This window comes from Salvelinus alpinus, chromosome 17 (genome assembly GCF_045679555.1).
Source record: "Salvelinus alpinus chromosome 17, SLU_Salpinus.1, whole genome shotgun sequence".
Lineage (NCBI taxonomy): Eukaryota > Metazoa > Chordata > Actinopteri > Salmoniformes > Salmonidae > Salvelinus > Salvelinus alpinus.
The window spans coordinates 44,849,093-44,868,947 of NC_092102.1; the positions used below are offsets into that span (position 1 = coordinate 44,849,093).

General features: G+C 47.8%; 1 protein-coding gene across 2 annotated transcripts in view; it reads right to left on the reverse strand.

Moving 5' to 3' along the window:
• Positions 1–285: 285 nt before the first annotated feature.
• Positions 286–19,855, reverse strand: part of LOC139543016 (laminin subunit beta-1-like) — a 78,083-nt gene continuing 58,513 nt past the window's right edge. For both annotated transcript variants that reach the window (XM_071349107.1, XM_071349106.1), the window contains exons 15-35: positions 18,129–18,269; positions 17,467–17,628; positions 17,074–17,195; positions 12,773–12,893; positions 11,892–12,084; positions 11,490–11,633; positions 11,074–11,305; positions 9,777–9,940; positions 9,437–9,661; positions 8,804–9,018; positions 8,296–8,392; positions 6,534–6,906; positions 5,962–6,167; positions 5,598–5,845; positions 5,017–5,232; positions 4,660–4,804; positions 4,330–4,537; positions 2,006–2,138; positions 1,620–1,796; positions 847–1,012; positions 286–517 (exon numbers count right to left, since the gene is read on the reverse strand). In XM_071349107.1, the coding sequence (XP_071205208.1) occupies positions 381–517; positions 847–1,012; positions 1,620–1,796; positions 2,006–2,138; positions 4,330–4,537; positions 4,660–4,804; positions 5,017–5,232; positions 5,598–5,845; positions 5,962–6,167; positions 6,534–6,906; positions 8,296–8,392; positions 8,804–9,018; positions 9,437–9,661; positions 9,777–9,940; positions 11,074–11,305; positions 11,490–11,633; positions 11,892–12,084; positions 12,773–12,893; positions 17,074–17,195; positions 17,467–17,628; positions 18,129–18,269 (3,825 nt within the window). In that variant the 3' untranslated portion in view covers positions 286–380. The remainder of the gene's footprint in view (positions 518–846; positions 1,013–1,619; positions 1,797–2,005; positions 2,139–4,329; positions 4,538–4,659; positions 4,805–5,016; positions 5,233–5,597; positions 5,846–5,961; positions 6,168–6,533; positions 6,907–8,295; positions 8,393–8,803; positions 9,019–9,436; positions 9,662–9,776; positions 9,941–11,073; positions 11,306–11,489; positions 11,634–11,891; positions 12,085–12,772; positions 12,894–17,073; positions 17,196–17,466; positions 17,629–18,128; positions 18,270–19,855) is intronic.

Here is a 19,855-nt window from a genome sequence, read left to right on the forward strand (position 1 = left end):
ATTATTTGAATAATTCAATGGATATTCTGTGCACAAAGGTGATGACTAAAGTTTCAAATCTGACTTCTCTACGGGGCCGTCTATGGAAATGTTTCTTTCTGTGCCAGACGTTAGTTAAACGGCAGTACCGAAGCAAGACTGTAGGAGCAGTCGAAACTGTGCTTTGAGACCGGAACCCTGGCTCTTTGATTCAGAAAGAGCTGCTGAGTTCTAATGGACTATATGAGTATAGTACACATGATCGTGTTCCCCTCGCTAACATTTGCTGTACTTATTTTATTTAGTAAAACATTTTTATTTTTTATTCAATTCATTTCACATTTTACAGAGGGAGAACGGGAATAAAGAACCAGTGGAATATAGTTTTTTTCTCCCCTACATCAGTTGCAGTTGTTGTACGTCTGCACCTGCTGTCGTATGGCCTCCCGTGCGTCCGTGGCGTTCCTCTCCAGCTCTCCTAGCTCGGTGTGCTGGTCCAGCATTCTCTGCTCGTTATTACGAAACTTCCTCTCAAGCTCTGAAACAGAACAGCAGAAAACTCATTATAGGAAGACAACAGGGACATGAATTAAAAAGAGGGGTCCCAAATGACGCCCTGTTCCCTATTTAATGCACTGCTTTGGAGCCGAGCCCGACGGGCCCTGGTCAAAACTGTTGTTCTATGTAGAGAACTTCCCGTTCACACTTACAGGCACATCTGCATTCAAAACCAAAGACACCATGCTGATATGCCGTGTTCGTGGAATACTTTACAGCCATGACTTCACTTTATGGTTCCATACGGCTCTATGTCGGCTACGTATAGCATCTCATATGTCAGGTTTCAGAGGGCAGGAGGGTACACACTCCGTAGGGTTTCTATGCCCTTGTCGGCCTTAGTGAGCAGGTCTTCAGCCTCCCTCTTGATCTCCTTGGCCCTCTGGTTGACGTTCCCCAGGTTCCCAGAGGCCCCACCCAGAGAGTCCACCTTCATCTGCAGGTCTTTGTACAGATCCTCCGTCTCATTCAGCCTCTGGATCACAACACAGAGACGCACACAGCTATACATCAACAACCACACACACAGCTACAAATCAACAACTAAACCCCCAGCTACAAATCAACAACCACACACACAACTACACATAAACAATCACACACACACGCCCCGCCCCTGTTGTTAGGCTTTAAATACAACTACACATCCACAACTACACACATGGCTACACATCAACAACTACACACACGGCTACACATCAACAACTACACACACGGCTACACATCAACAACTACACACACGGCTACACATCCACAACTACACACACGGCTACACATCCACAACTACACACACGGCTACACATCCACAACTACACATCAACAACCACACACACAAATACACATGAACAACCACACCCACAACTACACATCAACAACCACACACACAACTACACACACAACTACACATCAACATATTGTAGCACAACTAGGAAACAGACACACTCATCCATAGACACACATGCTTATGCACACACACACACACACACACACACACACACACACACACACACACACACACACACACACACACACACACACACACACACACACACACACACACACACACACACACACACACACACCTGCTCCAGTCCCAATGCTGCATGGGTGGCATTTGTGGCCTGGTTCTTGACATGTTGGGCCATCTCCATGTTTTGATCTATCTTGTCCTGTAGTTCCTCCACCCTCATGGACAGGTTGGCCAGTCGCATCATAGCACCCATTTGATTGGTCTCCAGATGCTGAAGGTTCTCTTCCACCTGAGAAGTGGGAAAAAGCACACAACAAGTAGGGACATATCAGACTGAGAAACACACACACACACACACACACACACACACACACACACACACACACACACACACACACACACACACACACACACACACACACACACACACACACACACACACACACACACACACACACACACACACACACGGTGATGTGGCTGTGGAGAGCTGTGTACCGTTGCGGTGGCGTTCCTGGTGCTGTTCAGGGCACGGTCCAGGGCTTTGGTTGCTTTCTGAATGGCTTTCTGAGACGCATCCAACGCCTGCTTAGTGCTGTTGGCTGTGTCCTTCACTCCTTCTGCTCGTGTCCTACAAACACATACAGGACAAGTGAAAAATGTGATATACAAAATATACAAATAATAGAAATTTCCCTCATTAAAATGCAAATCAATTTATAACATTTTTGACATGCGTTTTTTCTGGATTTTTTGTTGTTGTTATTCTGTCTCTCACTGTTCAAATAAACCTACCATTAAAATTATAGACTGATCATTTCTTTGTCAGTGGGCAAACGTACAAAATCAGCAGGGGATCAAATACTTTTTTCCCTCACTGTATGTAGTAGACTTAGAGCTCTGCTCTGCTACGAAAACATTCTGAAAGGCTATGACCGCAGAGTTTCTAAACCCAGAGGAGCAACATCGCGAAACTTCCGGGAATGCTTGCAAAACAGATCAAACAGACCAGGCCAGGATTTGGAGGTTGAGAATTCAATGAGAGAAGTGAAAAATTCTTCCTTAGTTGTTCATTTTCTGGAAATGTAAAGGTAGAATCTAGACTGGAGCCAATGTCTTAAGTAGTCGAATATGTTATTACTCCAATCGCAAGAAAGTGAAAAACTGACACGTATTCATTTTCGTCAAAAACAACGTTATATCGAAGGAGTGCCTTTGAGTTGACGGGCTGCACACGTGCAGTTCGGTGCGAGACGACTGTTACACCGATGATGTGTTTCTATACATGAGCTTAGCTACACTGAACAAAAATGTAAAAGCAACATGTAAAGTGCTGGTCCCACATTTTATGAGATGAAATAAAAAAAATCACAGAAATTTTCCATACGCACAAAAAGCTGATTTCTCATAAATTGTTGTAAACAAATTTGTTTATATCCTTGTTAGTAATCATTTTATCCTTTGTCAAGATAATCCATCCACCTGGCATATCAAGAAGCTGATTTAACAGCATGATCATAACACAGGTGTACCTTGTGCTGGGGACAACTGTCACGCCCTGACCATAGAGAGCCTTTTTATTCTCTATTTTGGTTAGGTCGGGGTGTGACTAGGGTGGGTGATCTAGTATGTTTATGCCTATGTTGGCCTGGTTTGGTTCCCAATCAGAGGCAGCTGTTTATCGTTGTCTCTGATTGGGGATCATATTTAGGCAGCCATTTCCCTACTGTGTTTTGTGGGATCTTGTTTCTGTGTAGTTGCCTGTGAGCACTGCTTGAGCTTCACGTTTCGTTTGCCGTTTATTGTTTTGTGCGTTTCACTAATAAAGATGTGGAACCCAGATCACGCTGCACGTTGGTCTGAGTATGACAGTTCGTACGACGAGCGTGACAACAACAATGGGCTGAGGAGTATTTCTGTCTTTAAAAAGACACTTTTGTGGGGAAAAACTAATTCTGATTGGCTGGGCCTGGCTTCCCAGTGGGTGGGGCTGGCTCCCAAGTGGATGGGCCTATGCCAGGCCCACCTATGGCTGCGCCCCTGCCCAGTCAGGTGAAATCCATAGAATAAGGCCATATGAATTTATTTCAATTGACTGATTTCCTAAACAGTAACTAAGCAAAATCTTTGAAATGGTTGCATTTTGCATTTATATTTTTGTTCAGTATAGTTAATGTCGCTATGACATCGCCTACAAGTGTAATCTGGTATTTCTATTGGAGATTTAGCCTTTCATACTGTACTGTTACTATACGGTCTTTGCTATGATTCTCTCTCTGTGCATTTCCTGTCTTCCATTTTATGTCACAGAGTAACTACCGGTGAACAGAAGACAAAGATCGGAAGTATAATTTACATAAGTCTATGGGCTCTATTTTCGGCGGCGCTAGTGTCAAACGCATGGAATTCCGACCAGTAAAAGCCAGCGCTCTGCTATTTTCCAACCCTTGTGCCAGGGTTGGTAATTTACCTGTTTTATATCAGCTTGCTTTCACTGAGGTGGGAAGGGTGGAAATATTTGAGGCGTGTCCTTAAAAACATGCGCCAATGTGCCAAATTCAAGCAGTGCTACCGGTGATATTTAAGACTCACCAAAAGCTGTAGAAAACAGAAAATGTAGAAAATAGTCAAAATAAAGAAAAACACTTGAATGAGTAGGTGTTCTGAAAATGAAGAGAAAAAAAAGATTTCCGACACACCCCAGAATCTACACTGCTACTGCCTGCGCTAAGATCTACTATTGTGTTAGGTTAGTTAAAATGGAGCCCCTATATGTCTAAGTCTAATATGCCTCCTGTTGTCTGTTTCTCCCTCTGTCTTACTTGGCATCGTTAGCTCTGTTGAGCAGCTCCTTGGCCCGGTGGAGTTGCTGGGAGGTGTGGTTGAAGACCCCCTGTACATCCGTCAGGTTGCTGATGTGGTCTTTGATCTGCTGGACAACAGTGTCCAGAGTGGTTCTGTTCACAGGCAGAGATATAGCCAGCACCTGCTGTGCCACCTTCTCTATGCTCTCTGGGTCCGCGCCCTCCTCTGTACACAACACACCATGATCAAATGAATATCATAAGTGTCCGAAGAGAGAGAGAGAGAGAGAGAAATATATATATTTTTTTTATGAAACGTTTTCTGGAAGGTTAATGGCATTAACAAACCAGTCAGGAAATATTTGATCTTCTGAATTAATTCCTTGAGTTTCTTATTAGAGTTTTCAAAGAAGTCCTTATTCTTCTTGGCGTTGTCCAAGTTGTCCATGGCTTGACTTTTAACGTCCTGGGTCAGCATAGCTATGTCATGGAGCTGGAAACATAACACAGAGGATTACTGAAAAACACACTGCGTATGGAACACTATATACAAAACATGCTGTGTTTAGACTCACAAAGACACTGACAAATATATAATATAACCTCTTTCAGGTTACTTGAACAGCAGGTCAGTAATTCAGCTTATACTGAGGCACATGCATGCAGAGGTATAGTTAGTGCATATAAAGAGTGAGGCAGACATACCTTCTTCACCAGGCCCCGGATGTCTTCACTGGCAGCCGTCAGGTTGTCACTGACATCACTGGCGTGTTTCAGTCCCTTTAGGGAGACGCTCACAGTCCCCTTACACCCGTCCCCTCCACACACCCGCTGACCGCCATCGTCACGACAACCAGCACCCCCACACGGGCTGTAATGACAAGTGCCATTAGAGCTGGTGTTGGAATGGCCACCACATACCTGGGAGGAAAAACACACAGAACAGGTAGGGTCAGTGTCCGACACAGACAGAGGGCTACGAGTCACACATCCAGGGCAGGGATGCTGTAACATTTATTTACAGGTGAAATCAACACATCGTGACAGGTATGTCTGTCAGTTAGAACTACACGGCAGACAGGAATGACCATCTTGCTAATTCTTTAAAAAAAATAAAACCAGCCCTTTACAACACAACACAGCCAAGATAGCTGTTTCTGCTGACTGTTAGGCATTGTCCTCGCAGCCATCAGCACAATCTATAACTACTCAGACCCAAAACAAGCTTCCCTTTAGAATACAGAGAAGAATCAACTATATGGGTCCCCTACATGCCCCCTTTATACCTGGTGGCTCAGGTGGTGGACTTTCTCGTCTACATCTTGGGCTTTGTCCTGTAGCTCTGACAGTGATTTCTTCTGGGCTGCCGCCGTGCGCAGGAACTCGTCCCTCCTCTTGTTAAGAAGGTCCTCAGTGTGTGAGCGTGTGGCTTTAGACTCCTCCACGGGGCTGAAGGGACCAGACACTGAGGCGCTGCACTTCTGGTGAGCTTCCTGGGACCCACGGTAGTACTTCTTCACATTGTCAAACTGATCTGGGATGGAGAGGAGGACCAGGGCAAAACAAATGTGTGAAAGAGAGTAAAAAGGTGCAGCGGCTGTACGTGTCTATGGGTCTGTGTTTTGTGGTCTGGGGGAGGGGGGGTGCTACCTTGGAAACCGAAGCTGAGGTTGTTCCTCCGTTCTTGGTGTCGGTCCACCAGGGTGGTGTTAAGGTCCACCAGGGTGGTGTTAAGGTCCATGAGTTCTCTCTCCATCTGGGTCAGGTTCCTCGTCAGTATCTCGTCTTGCACTGCTGTCCCATTCAGCTCACGGGTCACACCCATCAGACGGCCATCAGTCAGAGCTATCTCCACCCTGGATACACCACAGAGAAGCACGAGAGACCTCTGAGTACATTTCTCAGTGTGTATTGTCATTTCACACACTGTCCTGTTCTATGTGTATAATTGTTGTATGACTGGGATTCAATAAGCATAGCTGCCCCTCTTGCAAAATGTGCATAAGAGGGTTTAGCTGTTCTACACTGCTCCTCTGTAGCTCAGTTGGTAGAACATGGTGCTTACAACACCAGGATAGTGGTTTTAATTCCTGGGACCACTCATATGTACATAATATATGCACGCATAAAAGTGTCTGTTAAATGTCATACATTATGATGATATATGAGGTGAATGAACACTCTAGCTCCACCTACAGTACAGAGGAGTATGATGCTGTTACCTCAGGTCATCGATGGACTGGCCAATCAGCTGGTGTTGTCTGTCCCGGTCTCCGTCTCGGATCAGGTCCTGTACCTGGGCCAGTTTATTCTCCAGCTCATGGATGTGTTTGTCTCCCACGCCGGGCGTCTCTCCGCTCTCCAGGATCCTCTGGATGTTGTAACGGATGTGGTCCAGGTCCCGGCGGATCATACACACCGCGTCGTCCCACAGCTCGAAGCAGGGGTGGCACCGGACACACTTAGGGACGGCCCCGGTGAAGCCGCGGGCACACTCGTCACACCGCCGTCCCGCCGTCCCCTCCCTGCACTCACACGCCCCAGTCTCACGGTCACACTGAGCCATCTCCGAGCCCAGCGGCTCACACTTACACTCTGACAGAAGATGGAGAGGGGGAGATGGGGGAGAGAGATTGAGAGAGGGAGAGAGATTGAGAGGGGGAGATGGGGGAGGAAGATGGAGGGGGGAGAGAAATGGAGAGGGGGAGATGGAGGGCGGAGAGAAATGGAGAGGGGGAGATGGAGGAGAGAGAAGGAGAAAGATGGAGTGAGAGATAGAGAGGGGGAAATGGGGGAGAGAGATAGAGAGATGGAGATGGGGGAGAGAGATAGAGAGGGGGAAATGGGGGAGAGAGATAGAGAGGGGGAGATGGGGAGATGGGGGAGAGAGTTGGAGAGGGGGAGAGAGTTAGAGAGGGGGAGATGGGGAGATGGGGGAGAGAGGTGGAGAGGGGGAGATGAGGGAGATGGGGGAGAGAGATGGAGAGGGGGAGATGGGGGAGAGAGATGGAGAGGGGGAGATGGGGGAGAGAGATGGAGCGGGGCAGATGGGGGAGAGAGGTGGAAATGGGGGAGAGAGTTAGAGAGGGGGAGATGGGGAGATGGGGGAGAGAGGGGGAAATGGGGGAGAGAGATAGAGAGGGGGAGATGGGGAGATGGGGGAGAGAGTTGGAGAGGGGGAGAGAGTTGGAGATGGGGAGATGGGGGAGAGAGGTGGAGAGGGGGAGATGAGGGAGATGGGGGAGAGAGATGGAGAGGGGGAGATGGGGGAGAGAGATGGAGAGGGGGAGATGGGGGAGAGAGATGGAGCGGGGCAGATGGGGGAGAGAGGTGGAGAGGGGGAAATGGGGGAGAGAGTTAGAGAGGGGGAGATGGGGAGATGGGGGAGAGAGTTGGAGAGGGGGAGAGAGTTAGAGAGGGGGAGATGGGGAGATGGGGGAGAGAGGTGGAGAGGGGGAGATGAGGGAGATGGGGGAGAGAGATGGAGAGGGGGAGATGGGGGAGAGAGATGGAGAGGGGGAGATGGGGGAGAGAGATGGAGCGGGGCAGATGGGGGAGAGAGATGGAGAGGGGGAGATGGGGGAGAGAGATGGAGAGGGGGATATGGGGGAGAGAGATGGAGAGGGGGATATGGGGGAGAGAGATGGAGAGGGGTAGATGGGGGAGAGAGATGGAGAGGGGGAGATGGGGGAGAGGGATGGAGAGGGGTACACATGAAGTTAGTGGATATGAAGGTCACATTAATAAAGTCAGTCATTTTGAACATAGAATTCAAATCAAATGGTATTTGTCACATTTCACCTTACCGTGAAATGCTTACTTACAAGCCCCTTAACCAACAATGCAGTTTTAAGAAAAATAAGTGTTAAGAAAGTATTTACTGAAATCAACTGAAGTAAAAATATATTTAAAAAAATGTAAGTAAATGTTTTTTTTTATAAATAAGGAGCTCATGGAACTGTGACATCTTTAAAATGTTATTACCTCCACACTGCACTTGTGGATCTCCCCAATGGAACTGCTCACACTCAGTGCACTGCCTTCCCCCAAAGCCTTGCCAACAGTGACACTGTCCACTGAACTACAGACAGACGGACGGACGGACGGACGGACGGACGGACAGACAGACAGACAGACAGACAGACAGACAGACAAAGAGAGAAAGAGAGAAAGAGAGAGAAAGAGAGAAAGAGAGAGAAAGATGTATCATCAAACCATTCAATTAAACTGACAAGTTAATACATACTGTAGTTAATACATACTGTAGTTAATACATATTGTAGTTAATACATATTGTAGTTAATACATACATGTAGTTAATACATACTGTAGTTAATACATACTGTAGTTAATACATACTGTAGTTAATACATACATACTGTAGTTAATACATATTGTATTTAATACATACTGTAGTTAATACATACTGTAGTTAATACATACTGTAGGTAAAGTACACTGAACAAAATCCTTTCACAACTATGAGGCCTACCATGTTGCAGTGGGTTCCCCTGGCGTGCTGAGGGTGGCAGCCACACTGGTCACACCCTCTGTCTGTGCCATAGTTCCAGTGGTCGGGGGCACACTGGTCACAGTTGTGGCCGACCACGTTGTCCCGACACGGGCAGGCTCCTGTCTGTCTGTCACAGTGACAATGGCCATCGCTGCATGAGGACTGCTGTGTACCTGCTGTTACACATGTGCAACCTACAGATGGAATAACAACATGTCAGACGCGACACAGCACACACACACAGCAGAGATAGACAAGAATGTAATTTACAATTCTTTTAAAAATGTAACCTTTATTTAACTAGGCAAGTCAGTTAAGAACAAATTCTTATTTTCAATGATGGCCTACTCGGGACAAACCCGGACGACGCTGGGCCAACTTTATGGGACTCCCAATCACAGCCGGATGTGATACAGCCTGGATTCGAACCAGGGACTGTAGTGACGCCTCTTGCGCTGAGATGCAGTGCCTTAGACAGTCACGCTATATAATTGAGTCAATGTTCAACGTGACATATATCATCACAAAAGCCAATAGTTTGTCTAAAGTGGGCATCACCAGAGACAGAACTCATTAGAGATTCCAACCATCCATCACGATGTAAAAACTCACGCCTGCAGTCCTGGGCCAGGGCGTCGCCGTAGTAACCATGTTTACAGTCAGAGCAGGAGGGCCCATCCGTGTTGTATAGGCAGCTTAGGCATCGGCCAGTCATGGGCTCACATGACTCGGGGTCCTGGGTGTCGATGTTGCCACTGCACTGGCACGGGCGGCACTTCCCACCTGGATGCTTGGGGTTGCCGTAGTAACCAGGGGCACACCGATCGCAGCGAGGCCCTAGGGTGGGGAAAAGAGAGTGAAAGCGGTCAGGCTTAAGCTGAGCAGTTAAATGCCAATAAGTGTAGCAAGGATTTCCTTTTTAGTGAGCTAAGCTGTATCATTGTGACTATACCTATGTAGCCATGTTTACAGTTGCACAGGATTTGATTGGATGAGCTGTCAGCATGACAGGAGTGTCCGTTGGAGTGTCCGCTTTCTGCGTTACCAGGACAGGGACAATGTCGACAGTGATCCCCAGACCCCAGCACTGGGTTTCCAAAGAACCCATTTACACACCTGGGCAGGGAGAGAAAGAACACAGTATTATCTACCGGGACTATTACCGATCACAGTATTATCTACCGGGACTATTACCGATCACAGTATTATCTACCGGGACTATTACCGATCGCAGTATTATCTACCGGGACTATTACCGATCTCAGTATTATCTACCGGGACTATTACCGATCACAGTATTATCTACCAGGACTATTACCGATCGATCACAGTATTATCTACCGGGACTATTACCGATCACAGTATTATCTACCGGGACTATTACCGATCACAGTATTATCTACCGGGACTATTACCGATCACAGTATTATCTACCGGGACTATTACCGACCACAGTATTATCTACCGGGACTATTACCGATCACAGTATTATCTACTGGGACTATTACCGATCACAGTATTATCTACCGGGTCTATTACCGATCACAGTAGTATCTGCCGGGACTATTACCGATCACAGTATTATCTACCGGGACTATTACCGATCACAGTATTATCTATCGGGACTATTGCCGATCACAGTATTATCTACTGGGACTATTACCGATCACAGTATTATCTACAGGGACTATTACCGATCGCAGTATTATCTACCGGGACTATTACCGATCACAGTATTATCTACAGGGACTATTACCGATCGCAGTATTATCTACCGGGACTATTACCGATCACAGTATTATCTACCGGGACTATTACCGATCACAGTAGTATCTGCCGGGACTATTACCGATCACAGTATTATCCACTGGGACTATTACCGATCACAGTATTATCTACTGGGACTATCACCGATCACAGTATTATCTACTGGGACTATTACCGATCACAGTATTATCTACCGGGACTATTACCGATCACAGTATTATCTACCGGGACTATTACCGATCACAGTATTATCTACCGGGACTATTACCGATCACAGTATTATCTACCGGGACTATTACCGATCACAGTATTATCTACCGGGACTATTACCGATCACAGTATTATCCACTGGGACTATTACCGATCACAGTATTATCTACTGGGAATATTACCCATCACTATCTGATCCAACAACACCAAAACACTCACCAAAACGCTGTCACCCACACCATTTACCAATGACTGTTTATCCCCCTGCCCACCTTTCACAGAGCTGTCCATCAGTGTGGTCCCTGCAGGCCTGGCACTCCCCTGTCTGTGGGTTGCACCCATCAGCGTGCCCGTTACACTGGCATGGCCTGCAGCTGGGGAAGCCCCACTGGCCAGGCTGGCAGTCTGAGCACTGGCGCCCGCTGGCCCCCTGTCTGCACGGGCACTGCCCCGTCACCGGGTCACACTGGTCTCCCAGAGAGCCCTGGGAGTGGCAGTCACAGGCTGGGGAGGGAGCAGGAGGAAGAGGGACAGATAAAAGGAGGAAGGTAGAAAGAGAGAGAGAGAGCAGGGGAGATCATATTTAGGATGTGGTTTGTGAGGTCACGCGGTGTATGACACACCTGCTATATAATGTCAATTAAATAAAGATGTGATGACTGGCTGAAAGATGCCAGCGCCCACTCACCAGTACATCCATATGGTCCGAAGCTGTAAGTGTCAGGTGCACACTGGTCACACCGTCTTCCAATCACGTTAGGTTTACAGCGGCACTGACCTCCGACCCTGTCACACTCAGCACTGAGAGACCCCTGGGGGTCACACTGACATTCTACAGGGAAAATTAGAGTCTTCAATCAAACAAGTCACGGAGGATATCCTATGGTGACGACAGAGTGTAACAATTCCATCCAACTCATACCCTGCATTACTGATTATAGTGCAGCTTGCTAGAGTTTATTGGTAAGTAAAATGACTCAATAGTTGCACCAGGAAGTATTTGACACACAGTTTTCGAAAACAAGGCATTAATGGGGGCTTTGACCTTTGATCCCCTGATCCCCTAGTGAACGATGTATGGTAGACTCACGCAGTGCTCCGTCATGCAGGATGGCAGAGATACTGCAGATGAGCTCGGTGCACATCTCTGCCAGCAGTGGCGTTGGCGTGGCTAAGAAGGACTCCAGGCACATGTAACGTACCATCTCATCACGATGCTCCTCTGCCGCCGGGTCGTGACCCTGGAAACCTGGCAGCTCCGTGTACTTGGGGGTCAGCACCAGCTAGGAAGGAAGAATGGAGGGAGGTAAACAAAGTGAGTGAGAGGTGAAAAGAATTCAAATGTGAAGTGAATTTGGTACCTAAATGCACTTATGTTTCAGACCACTAGGTGGTGGTATCTGGTCAACAGTTATTATCACATTGCTGCTGAGAGTGGCGCAGCGGTCTAAGCCACTGCATCTCAGGGCTAGAGGCGTCAGACACCCTGGTTAGATTCCAGGCTGTATCACAACCGGCTGTGATTGGGAGTCCCATAAGGCGGCGCACAATTGGCCCAGCGTCGTCCAGGTTTGGCCGGTGTAGACCGTCTTTGTAAATAAGAACTTGTTCTTAACTGACTTGCCTAGTTAAATAAATGTTAAATAAATAAATACATTTAAAAGTTCACATACACACATCGAGAATGGCGGCAGGGTAACCTAGCCTAGTGGTTAGAGCATTGGACTAGTAACCGAAAGGTTGCAAGTTCAAATCCCTGAGCTGACAAGGTACAAATATGTCCATCTGCCCCTGAACAAGGCAGTTAACCCACTGTTCCTAGGCTGTCATTGAAAATAAGAATTTGCTCTTAACTGACCTGCCTAGTTAAAAAAAAAGAAGTTAGTTTTCCTTTCTGTTTCAACTCAACTCCATCTCACGTAGAGTTGTCACACCAGAGCCCTGACAGCTTTAATAAGTTGATTGACTCACCGAGTCTACAAGGATGAAAGCAGTCAGGTGTCTCTGGGACACTCCGTGTCGCTGGAGTCTGATGGTCACTACATAACGGTTACTGGGCTCAAAGCAGAAAGGACTGGGCATCTGAACGTACCTGTTGGATCACACAGAGACAGTCTCTTATCAAACATTCTGATATGACGTTGTTCTGTTTTGAGTTGTGGGAAAGCCTTATGGCCCTATAAGGTTAAAAGGAAATGAAACCAGCAAAATACAAGTGAAAGAAATCAAACATTTTACCCAAATGACGCACAGAGTGAAGAGCCTCACTGGCCCAGACACAAACCAGCATAGACACCTCCAGTCAAAATGCTGAACAAACACACAGGGACAGGATGAAACAGGGAGGTCTGGGAATCCCTGACTGGAACAGAGACAGGTGAACCGGGTCTCTGTTAGAGGGCCCCTGACTGGAACAGAGACAGGTGAACCGGGTCTCTGTCAGAGGGCCCCTGACTGGAACAGAGACAGGTGAACCGGGTCTCTGTCAGATGGCCCCTGACTGGAACAGAGACAGGTGAACTGGGTCTCTGTCAGAGGGCCCCTGACTGGAACAGAGACAGGTGAACCGGGTCTGACTGGAACAGAGACAGGTGAACCGGGTCTGACTGGAACAGAGACAGGTGAACCGGGTCTGACTGGAACAGAGACAGGTGAACCGGGTCTGACTGGAACAGAGACAGGTGAACCGGGCCTTTTTCTTTCTGCTCTCCAATACAGTTTAACAGGCAGCAGACTGAACGGTGGACGGACGGACGGACGGACGGACGCACGTACGCATGCACACACAGTACCACAATTCATCATCTAAAATGTGTCCACAACAATCCATGGTGTATTTTTCTAGATGGGCTGCGTTCCAAAACTCATTTCTAACAGGTTTTGAGAAAATGAAGGAAGGCTTTCTGCCACCTCTCCAGTCTCACTACTCTCAACAAACAGAGTGATCCAGTCTACGGCCGTTGTGAAGACTGTGATCCAGTCTACGGCCGTTGTGAAGACTGTGATCCAGTCTACGGCCGTTGTGAAGGCTGTGATCCAGTCTACGGCCGTTGTGAAGACTGTGATCCAGTCTACGGCCGTTGTGAAGGCTGTGATCCAGTCTACGGCCGTTGTGAAGGCTGTGATCCAGTCTACGGCCGTTGTGAAGGCTGTGATCCAGTCTACGGTCATTGTGAAGGCTGTGATCCAGTCTACGGCCATTGTGAAGGCTGTGATCCAGTCTACGGCCATTGTGAAGACTGTGATCCAGTCTACAGCCATTGTGAAGACTGTGATCCAGTCTACAGCCATTGTGAAGACTGTGATCCAGTCTACAGCCATTGTGAAGACAGTGATCCAGTCTACAGCCATTGTGAAGGCTGTGATCCAGTCTACAGCCGGTGTGAAGACTGTGATCCAGTCTACAGCCATTGTGAAGACTGTGATCCAGTCTACAGCCATTGTGAAGACAGTGATCCAGTCTACAGCCATTGTGAAGACAGTGATCCAGTCTACAGCCATTGTGAAGACAGTGATCCAGTCTACAGCCATTGTGAAGACAGTGATCCAGTCTACAGCCATTGTATGCCTGGTGCCCTCCTTGTGCTCTCCCTCTGCCCTGGCATCCTGTCTGACTTCTGACTCGCTGTGTGTGTTTTTGGTCGCTTTGTTAATTGGTTCTGCTTGAGACACCAATCACAGAGCAGAACAGAACAGCAGAGGGAGCCAGGGTCCAGTGAACCAGTCAGATCCGGCCAGTTGGAACTCTTTGTTATACACAAGTTCCTTCTTAGGGAAGTTTCTTGACATGTGTTGGTTGGTTGACCAGATAATAGCCTGGGTACAGACTGTACTAGGCAGTCATCAGTAGGCAGGGTGGAAAAGGATGGGAAAGTTTATGCTGGCAAGTCTCCACAGTGATAGTTGACAGTGTGAGAGAATGAGTGTGCTGCAGGACAAACACACAACATGTAATACCTTGTAAAGAGGACTGTGGCAGAGGGACTAATGTTTCTCAGTACACCTTGTAAAGAGGACTGTGGCGGCAGTACTAGTGTTTCTCAATAACACCTTGTAAAGAGGACTGCGGCGGCAGGACTAGTGTTTCTCAGTAACACCTTGTAAAGAGGACTGTGGCAGAGGGACTAGTGTTTCTCAGTAACACCTTGTAAAGAGGACTGTGGCGGCAGGACTAGTGTTTCTCAATAACACCTTGTAAAGAGGACTGCGGCGGAGGGACTAGTGTTTCTCAGTAACACCTTGTAAAGAGGACTGCGGCGGCAGGACTAGTGTTTCTCAGTAACACCTTGTAAAGAGGACTGTGGCGGCAGGACTAGTGTTTCTCAGTAACACCTTGTAAAGAGGACTGTGGCGGAGGGACTAGTGTTTCTCAGTAACACCTTGTAAAGAGGACTGTGGCGGAGGGACTAGTGTTTCTCAGCAACACCTTGTAAAGAGGACTGTGGCAGAGGGACTAGTGTTTCTCAGTAACACCTTGTAAAGAGGACTGTGGCGTAGGGACTAGTGTTTCTCAGTAACACCTTGTAAAGAGGACTGTGGCGGAGGGACTAGTGTTTCTCAGTAACACCTTGTAAAGAGGACTGCGGCGGCAGGACTAGTGTTTCTCAGCAACACCTTGTAAAGAGGACTGTGGCAGAGGGACTAGTGTTTCTCAGTAACACCTTGTAAAGAGGACTGTGGCGGAGGGACTAGTGTTTCTCAGTAACACCTTGTAAAGAGGACTGCGGCGGAGGGACTAGTGTTTCTCAGCAACACCTTGTAAAGAGGACTGCGGCGGAGGGACTAGTGTTTCTCAGCAACACCTTGTAAAGAGGACTGCGGCGGAGGGACTAGTGTTTCTCAGCAACACCTTGTAAAGAGGACTGCGGCGGAGGGACTAGTGTTTCTCAGTAACACCTTGTAAAGAGGACTGCGGCGGAGGGACTAGTGTTTCTCAGTAACACCTTGTAAAGAGGACTGCGGCGGAGGGACTAGTGTTTCTCTGAGAAAAGTTAAAGGAAAGGAGCACTACATGTTTACCGCTGATAGCAAACAGTGTAGATAACCTGTAAGGAAAGTACATGTTCTCATAACAATAAATCTAAAACAAACTCAATTAACCTACAATAACTTTCTCTCCCTTCGACTGGGCGTTGTCACAGTTTCTCAATGTCAACACGCTATCTAGCGACCTTATCAGAAGAATGTTCTCTCACACCCAGAACTAAGCTACAGTACACTGGCTTCTATTCCTGTGTCATATAATAACAGTGGGAAATCCAACACATTTTAAGAATGGCATAAATCCTTAGTTGGTTAGTAAATATTGCTAGAGTAGAGGGGTTGATAATATAATATGAGTCACTGTTAGATTTATACCTGGGATTATTCCAGAGACCACACACATACTGACATACTGGTTGGTACACATTAACGACACATATATGGAATTGATATCTATTGAAACCTGTGCTAAAACACACACACACACACACACACACACACACACACACACACACACACACGTCTGTTAAGTAGGCAGCAGGTTGGGGTTGGGGTTGGGGTTAGGGTTGGGGATAGGGTTGGGTCTATCAGCAGTACCTCCTGGTCAGGGTTAGAGTTGGGGTAGGTTATATCAGGGTTAGGATTGGGGTTAGGGTTGGGGTTAGGGTTGGTTCTATCAGGGTTGGGGTTGGTTCTATCAGGGTTAGGGTTGGGGTTAGGGTTAGGGTTAGGGTTGGGGTTGGGGTTGGGGTTGGGGTTAGGGTTGGGGTTGGGGTTAGGGTTGGGGTTGGGGTTAGGGTTGGTTCTATCAGGGTTAGGATTGGTGTTAGGGTTGGGGTTAGGGTTGGGGTTAGGGTTGGTCTATCAGGGTTAGGATTGGGGTGGTCCTAGCAGGGTTAGGGTTGGGGTTGGGGTTAGGGTTGGGGTTGGGTTAGGGTTAGGGTTAGGGTTAGGGTTAGGGTTAGGGTTAGGGTTAGGGTTAGGGTTAGGGTTAGGGTTAGGGTTAGGGTTAGGGTTAGGGTTCGGGTTTTGGTTGGTCTATCAGGGTTGGGGTTTTGGTTAGGGTTGGTCTATCAGGGTTGGTGTTGGGGTTAGGGTTAGGGTTAGGGTTAGGGTTAGGGTTAGGGTTAGGGTTAGGGTTAGGGTTAGGGTTAGGGTTGTGTTAGGGTTAGGGTTGGGGTATCAGGGTTAGGGTTGGGGTAGGGGTTAGGGTTGGTCTATCAGGGTTAGGGTTGGGTTAGGGGTTAGGGTTGGTCTATCAGGGTTAGGATTGGTTCTATCAGTAGTACCTCCTGTGGTGTGGCAGGGTGACTGTATACAGCTGTTCAGTAGGCAGCAGGTTGCCACAGCGGGAGCTAGAGGATAGCAGCAGGGAGGTGACAGTCACTATGGCCTCCCAGTCCTCTGTCGACTACACACACAAACAACAGGCAGTGTTTTAAAAGGTGTTAACGGCATTGGTTTCACACTGTTACATTGTTATCACATGTCCAAGTCTCCGGCAGAGAGAGAGAGGAGAGCGACAACATTTACATTTCTGTGATCGTCAGTGTGTTACAAACACATATTTATTTAAGGGTCTTCCAAAGTGTATTGGCGTCCGTTGGGTTTGCCTGGTTTTACAGTGGTAGTACAATGCGCGGGGAGACATGGAGAACTGGAGGGAGTGAAGCGTACTGTACCTCTGGCTCATAGCGGATCATGATGTCATAGTCCATGGCATGGGGGATGTTGTCTATGGCGAAGACCAGTCCAGCTCCGTCTTTGACCTGGGCAAAACCAGGTCCAGTCCAGGTGATCATGTGACCCTGGGATCGCTCCCTGTGGACACGCCTCACATCTGGCTGAAACACACACAGAGGAAGACCCGTTAGCACGACAGACTAAAAACAAACACTAAACATACTAAAAACACGTCAGACACACTAGACACACTAAACATACTAAAAAGACGTCACAGACACACTAAACACGTCAGACACACTAAACACACTAGACACACTAAACACACATCACAGACACACAAAACACGTCAGACACACTAAACACACTATTCACACCAAAAACACATCACAGACACACAAAACATACTAAACACGTCACATACACACTCCCACCCCACAGCCTACAGCCCACCCCACAGCCCACCCCATAGCCTACAGCTTTCAGCCTACAGCCCACAACCGTGGTTCAAGGCAACGGAAGACAGAGGGAACCATAGATGTCAGTAACATATTTATTCATAGAAATATAATGAATAGATTAGAATATTATAGAATTATATGAATACATTATATTTCTATGTATTTATTTCTATGGAGGGAAGGAACAGATAGTGTGTTACTGTTTGCTGCAGCTGGCGGATGCGTCTCAGTGCTGCCCTCTGCTGCTGGGCGTTGGCGATGCGTTGATGGCGCCTGTGTCTCCTCAGCTGGTTGTTGAGGTGCTCCACACAGTCGACCTCAGCCTGGGGCCTGGCCTTGCCCTGGGGAGAGGTGGAGGAGAGGACTAGGTCAACTGATTTGCTGACTGCCGACTAATAGGCAAAGTGTTCCCTTCCTTGCTTGGAGTAGAACAACTGCACGTGTTCGTTGACTGGGCTGAAAGTGAGGAAATCACACGGACACCATTCATTCAGAGAGAGAGAGAGAGAGAGAGAGATTTGAGAACGAGGCTACCTAAATTCTACCAGGACATTGATTGTTGTACCCGCTCGAGCAAAACACTGGACCACTGCTACTCTAACTTCCACGATGCATACAAGGCCCTCCCCCGCCCTCCCTTTGGCAAATCTGACCATGACTCCATCTTGTTGCTCCCCTCCCATAGGCAGAAACTAAAACGGGAAGCACCCATGCTTAGGTCTATCCAATGCTGGTCTGACCAATCGGATTCCACGCTTCAAGATTGCTTCGATCACGTGGACTGGGATATGTTCCGGGTAGCCTCAGACAATAACATCAATGTATCGTATACGCTGACTCGGTGAGTAAGTTTATTAGAAAGTGCATTGGAGATGTTGTACCCACTGGGACTATCAATAACCAGTAACTGTCAATAACCAGAAACCGTGGATTGATGGCAGCATTCACGCAAACTGAAAGCGCGAACTACCGCATTTAATTATGGCAAGGTGACTGGGAACATGACCGAACACAAACAGTGCAGTTATTGCCTCCGCAAAGCAAACAAACAAGCAAAGCGTCAGTATAGAGACAAAGTCGAGTCACAATTCAACGGCTCAAACACGAGACATATGTGGCAGGGTCTACAGTCAATCACGGATTACAAAAAGAAAACCAGCCCCGTCGTGGACATCGACGTCTTGCTCCCAGACAAATTAAACAACTTCTTTGCGCGCTTAGAGGACAATACAGTGCCACCGACGGGACCTGCTACCAAAGACTCCTTCTCCGTGGCCGACGTGAGTTAAACATTTAAACGTGTTAACCCTCGCAAGGCTGCCGGGCCAGACGGCATCCTTAGCCGCGTCCTCAGAGCATGCGAAGACCAGCTGGCTGGTGTGTTTACGGACATATTCAATCAATCCCTATCCCAGTCTGCTGTCCCCACATGCTTCAAGATATCCAAGCAAGCTAAGGTAACTGAACTAAATGACTATCGCCCCGTAGCACTCACTTCTGTCATCATGAAGTGCTTTGAGAGACTAGTCAAGGACCATATCACCTCCACCCTACCTGATACCCTAGACCCACTACAATTTGCTTACCGCCCCAAAAGGGCCACAGACGAGGCGATCGCCATCACACTGCACTATCCCATCTGGACAAGAGGAATACCTATGTAAGAATGCTGTTCATTGACTACAGCTCAGCATTCAACACCATAGCACCCTCCAAACTCATCATTAAGCTTGAGACCCAGGGTCTCAACCGCGCCCTGTGCAACTGGGTCCTGGACTTTCTGACGGTCCGCCCCCAGGTGGTGAAGATAGGAAACAACATCTCCACCCTACTGATCCTCAATACTGGGGCCCCACAAGGGTGCATTCTCAGCCCTCTCCTGTACTCCCTGTTCACCCATGACTGCGTGGCCATGCACGCCTCCAAC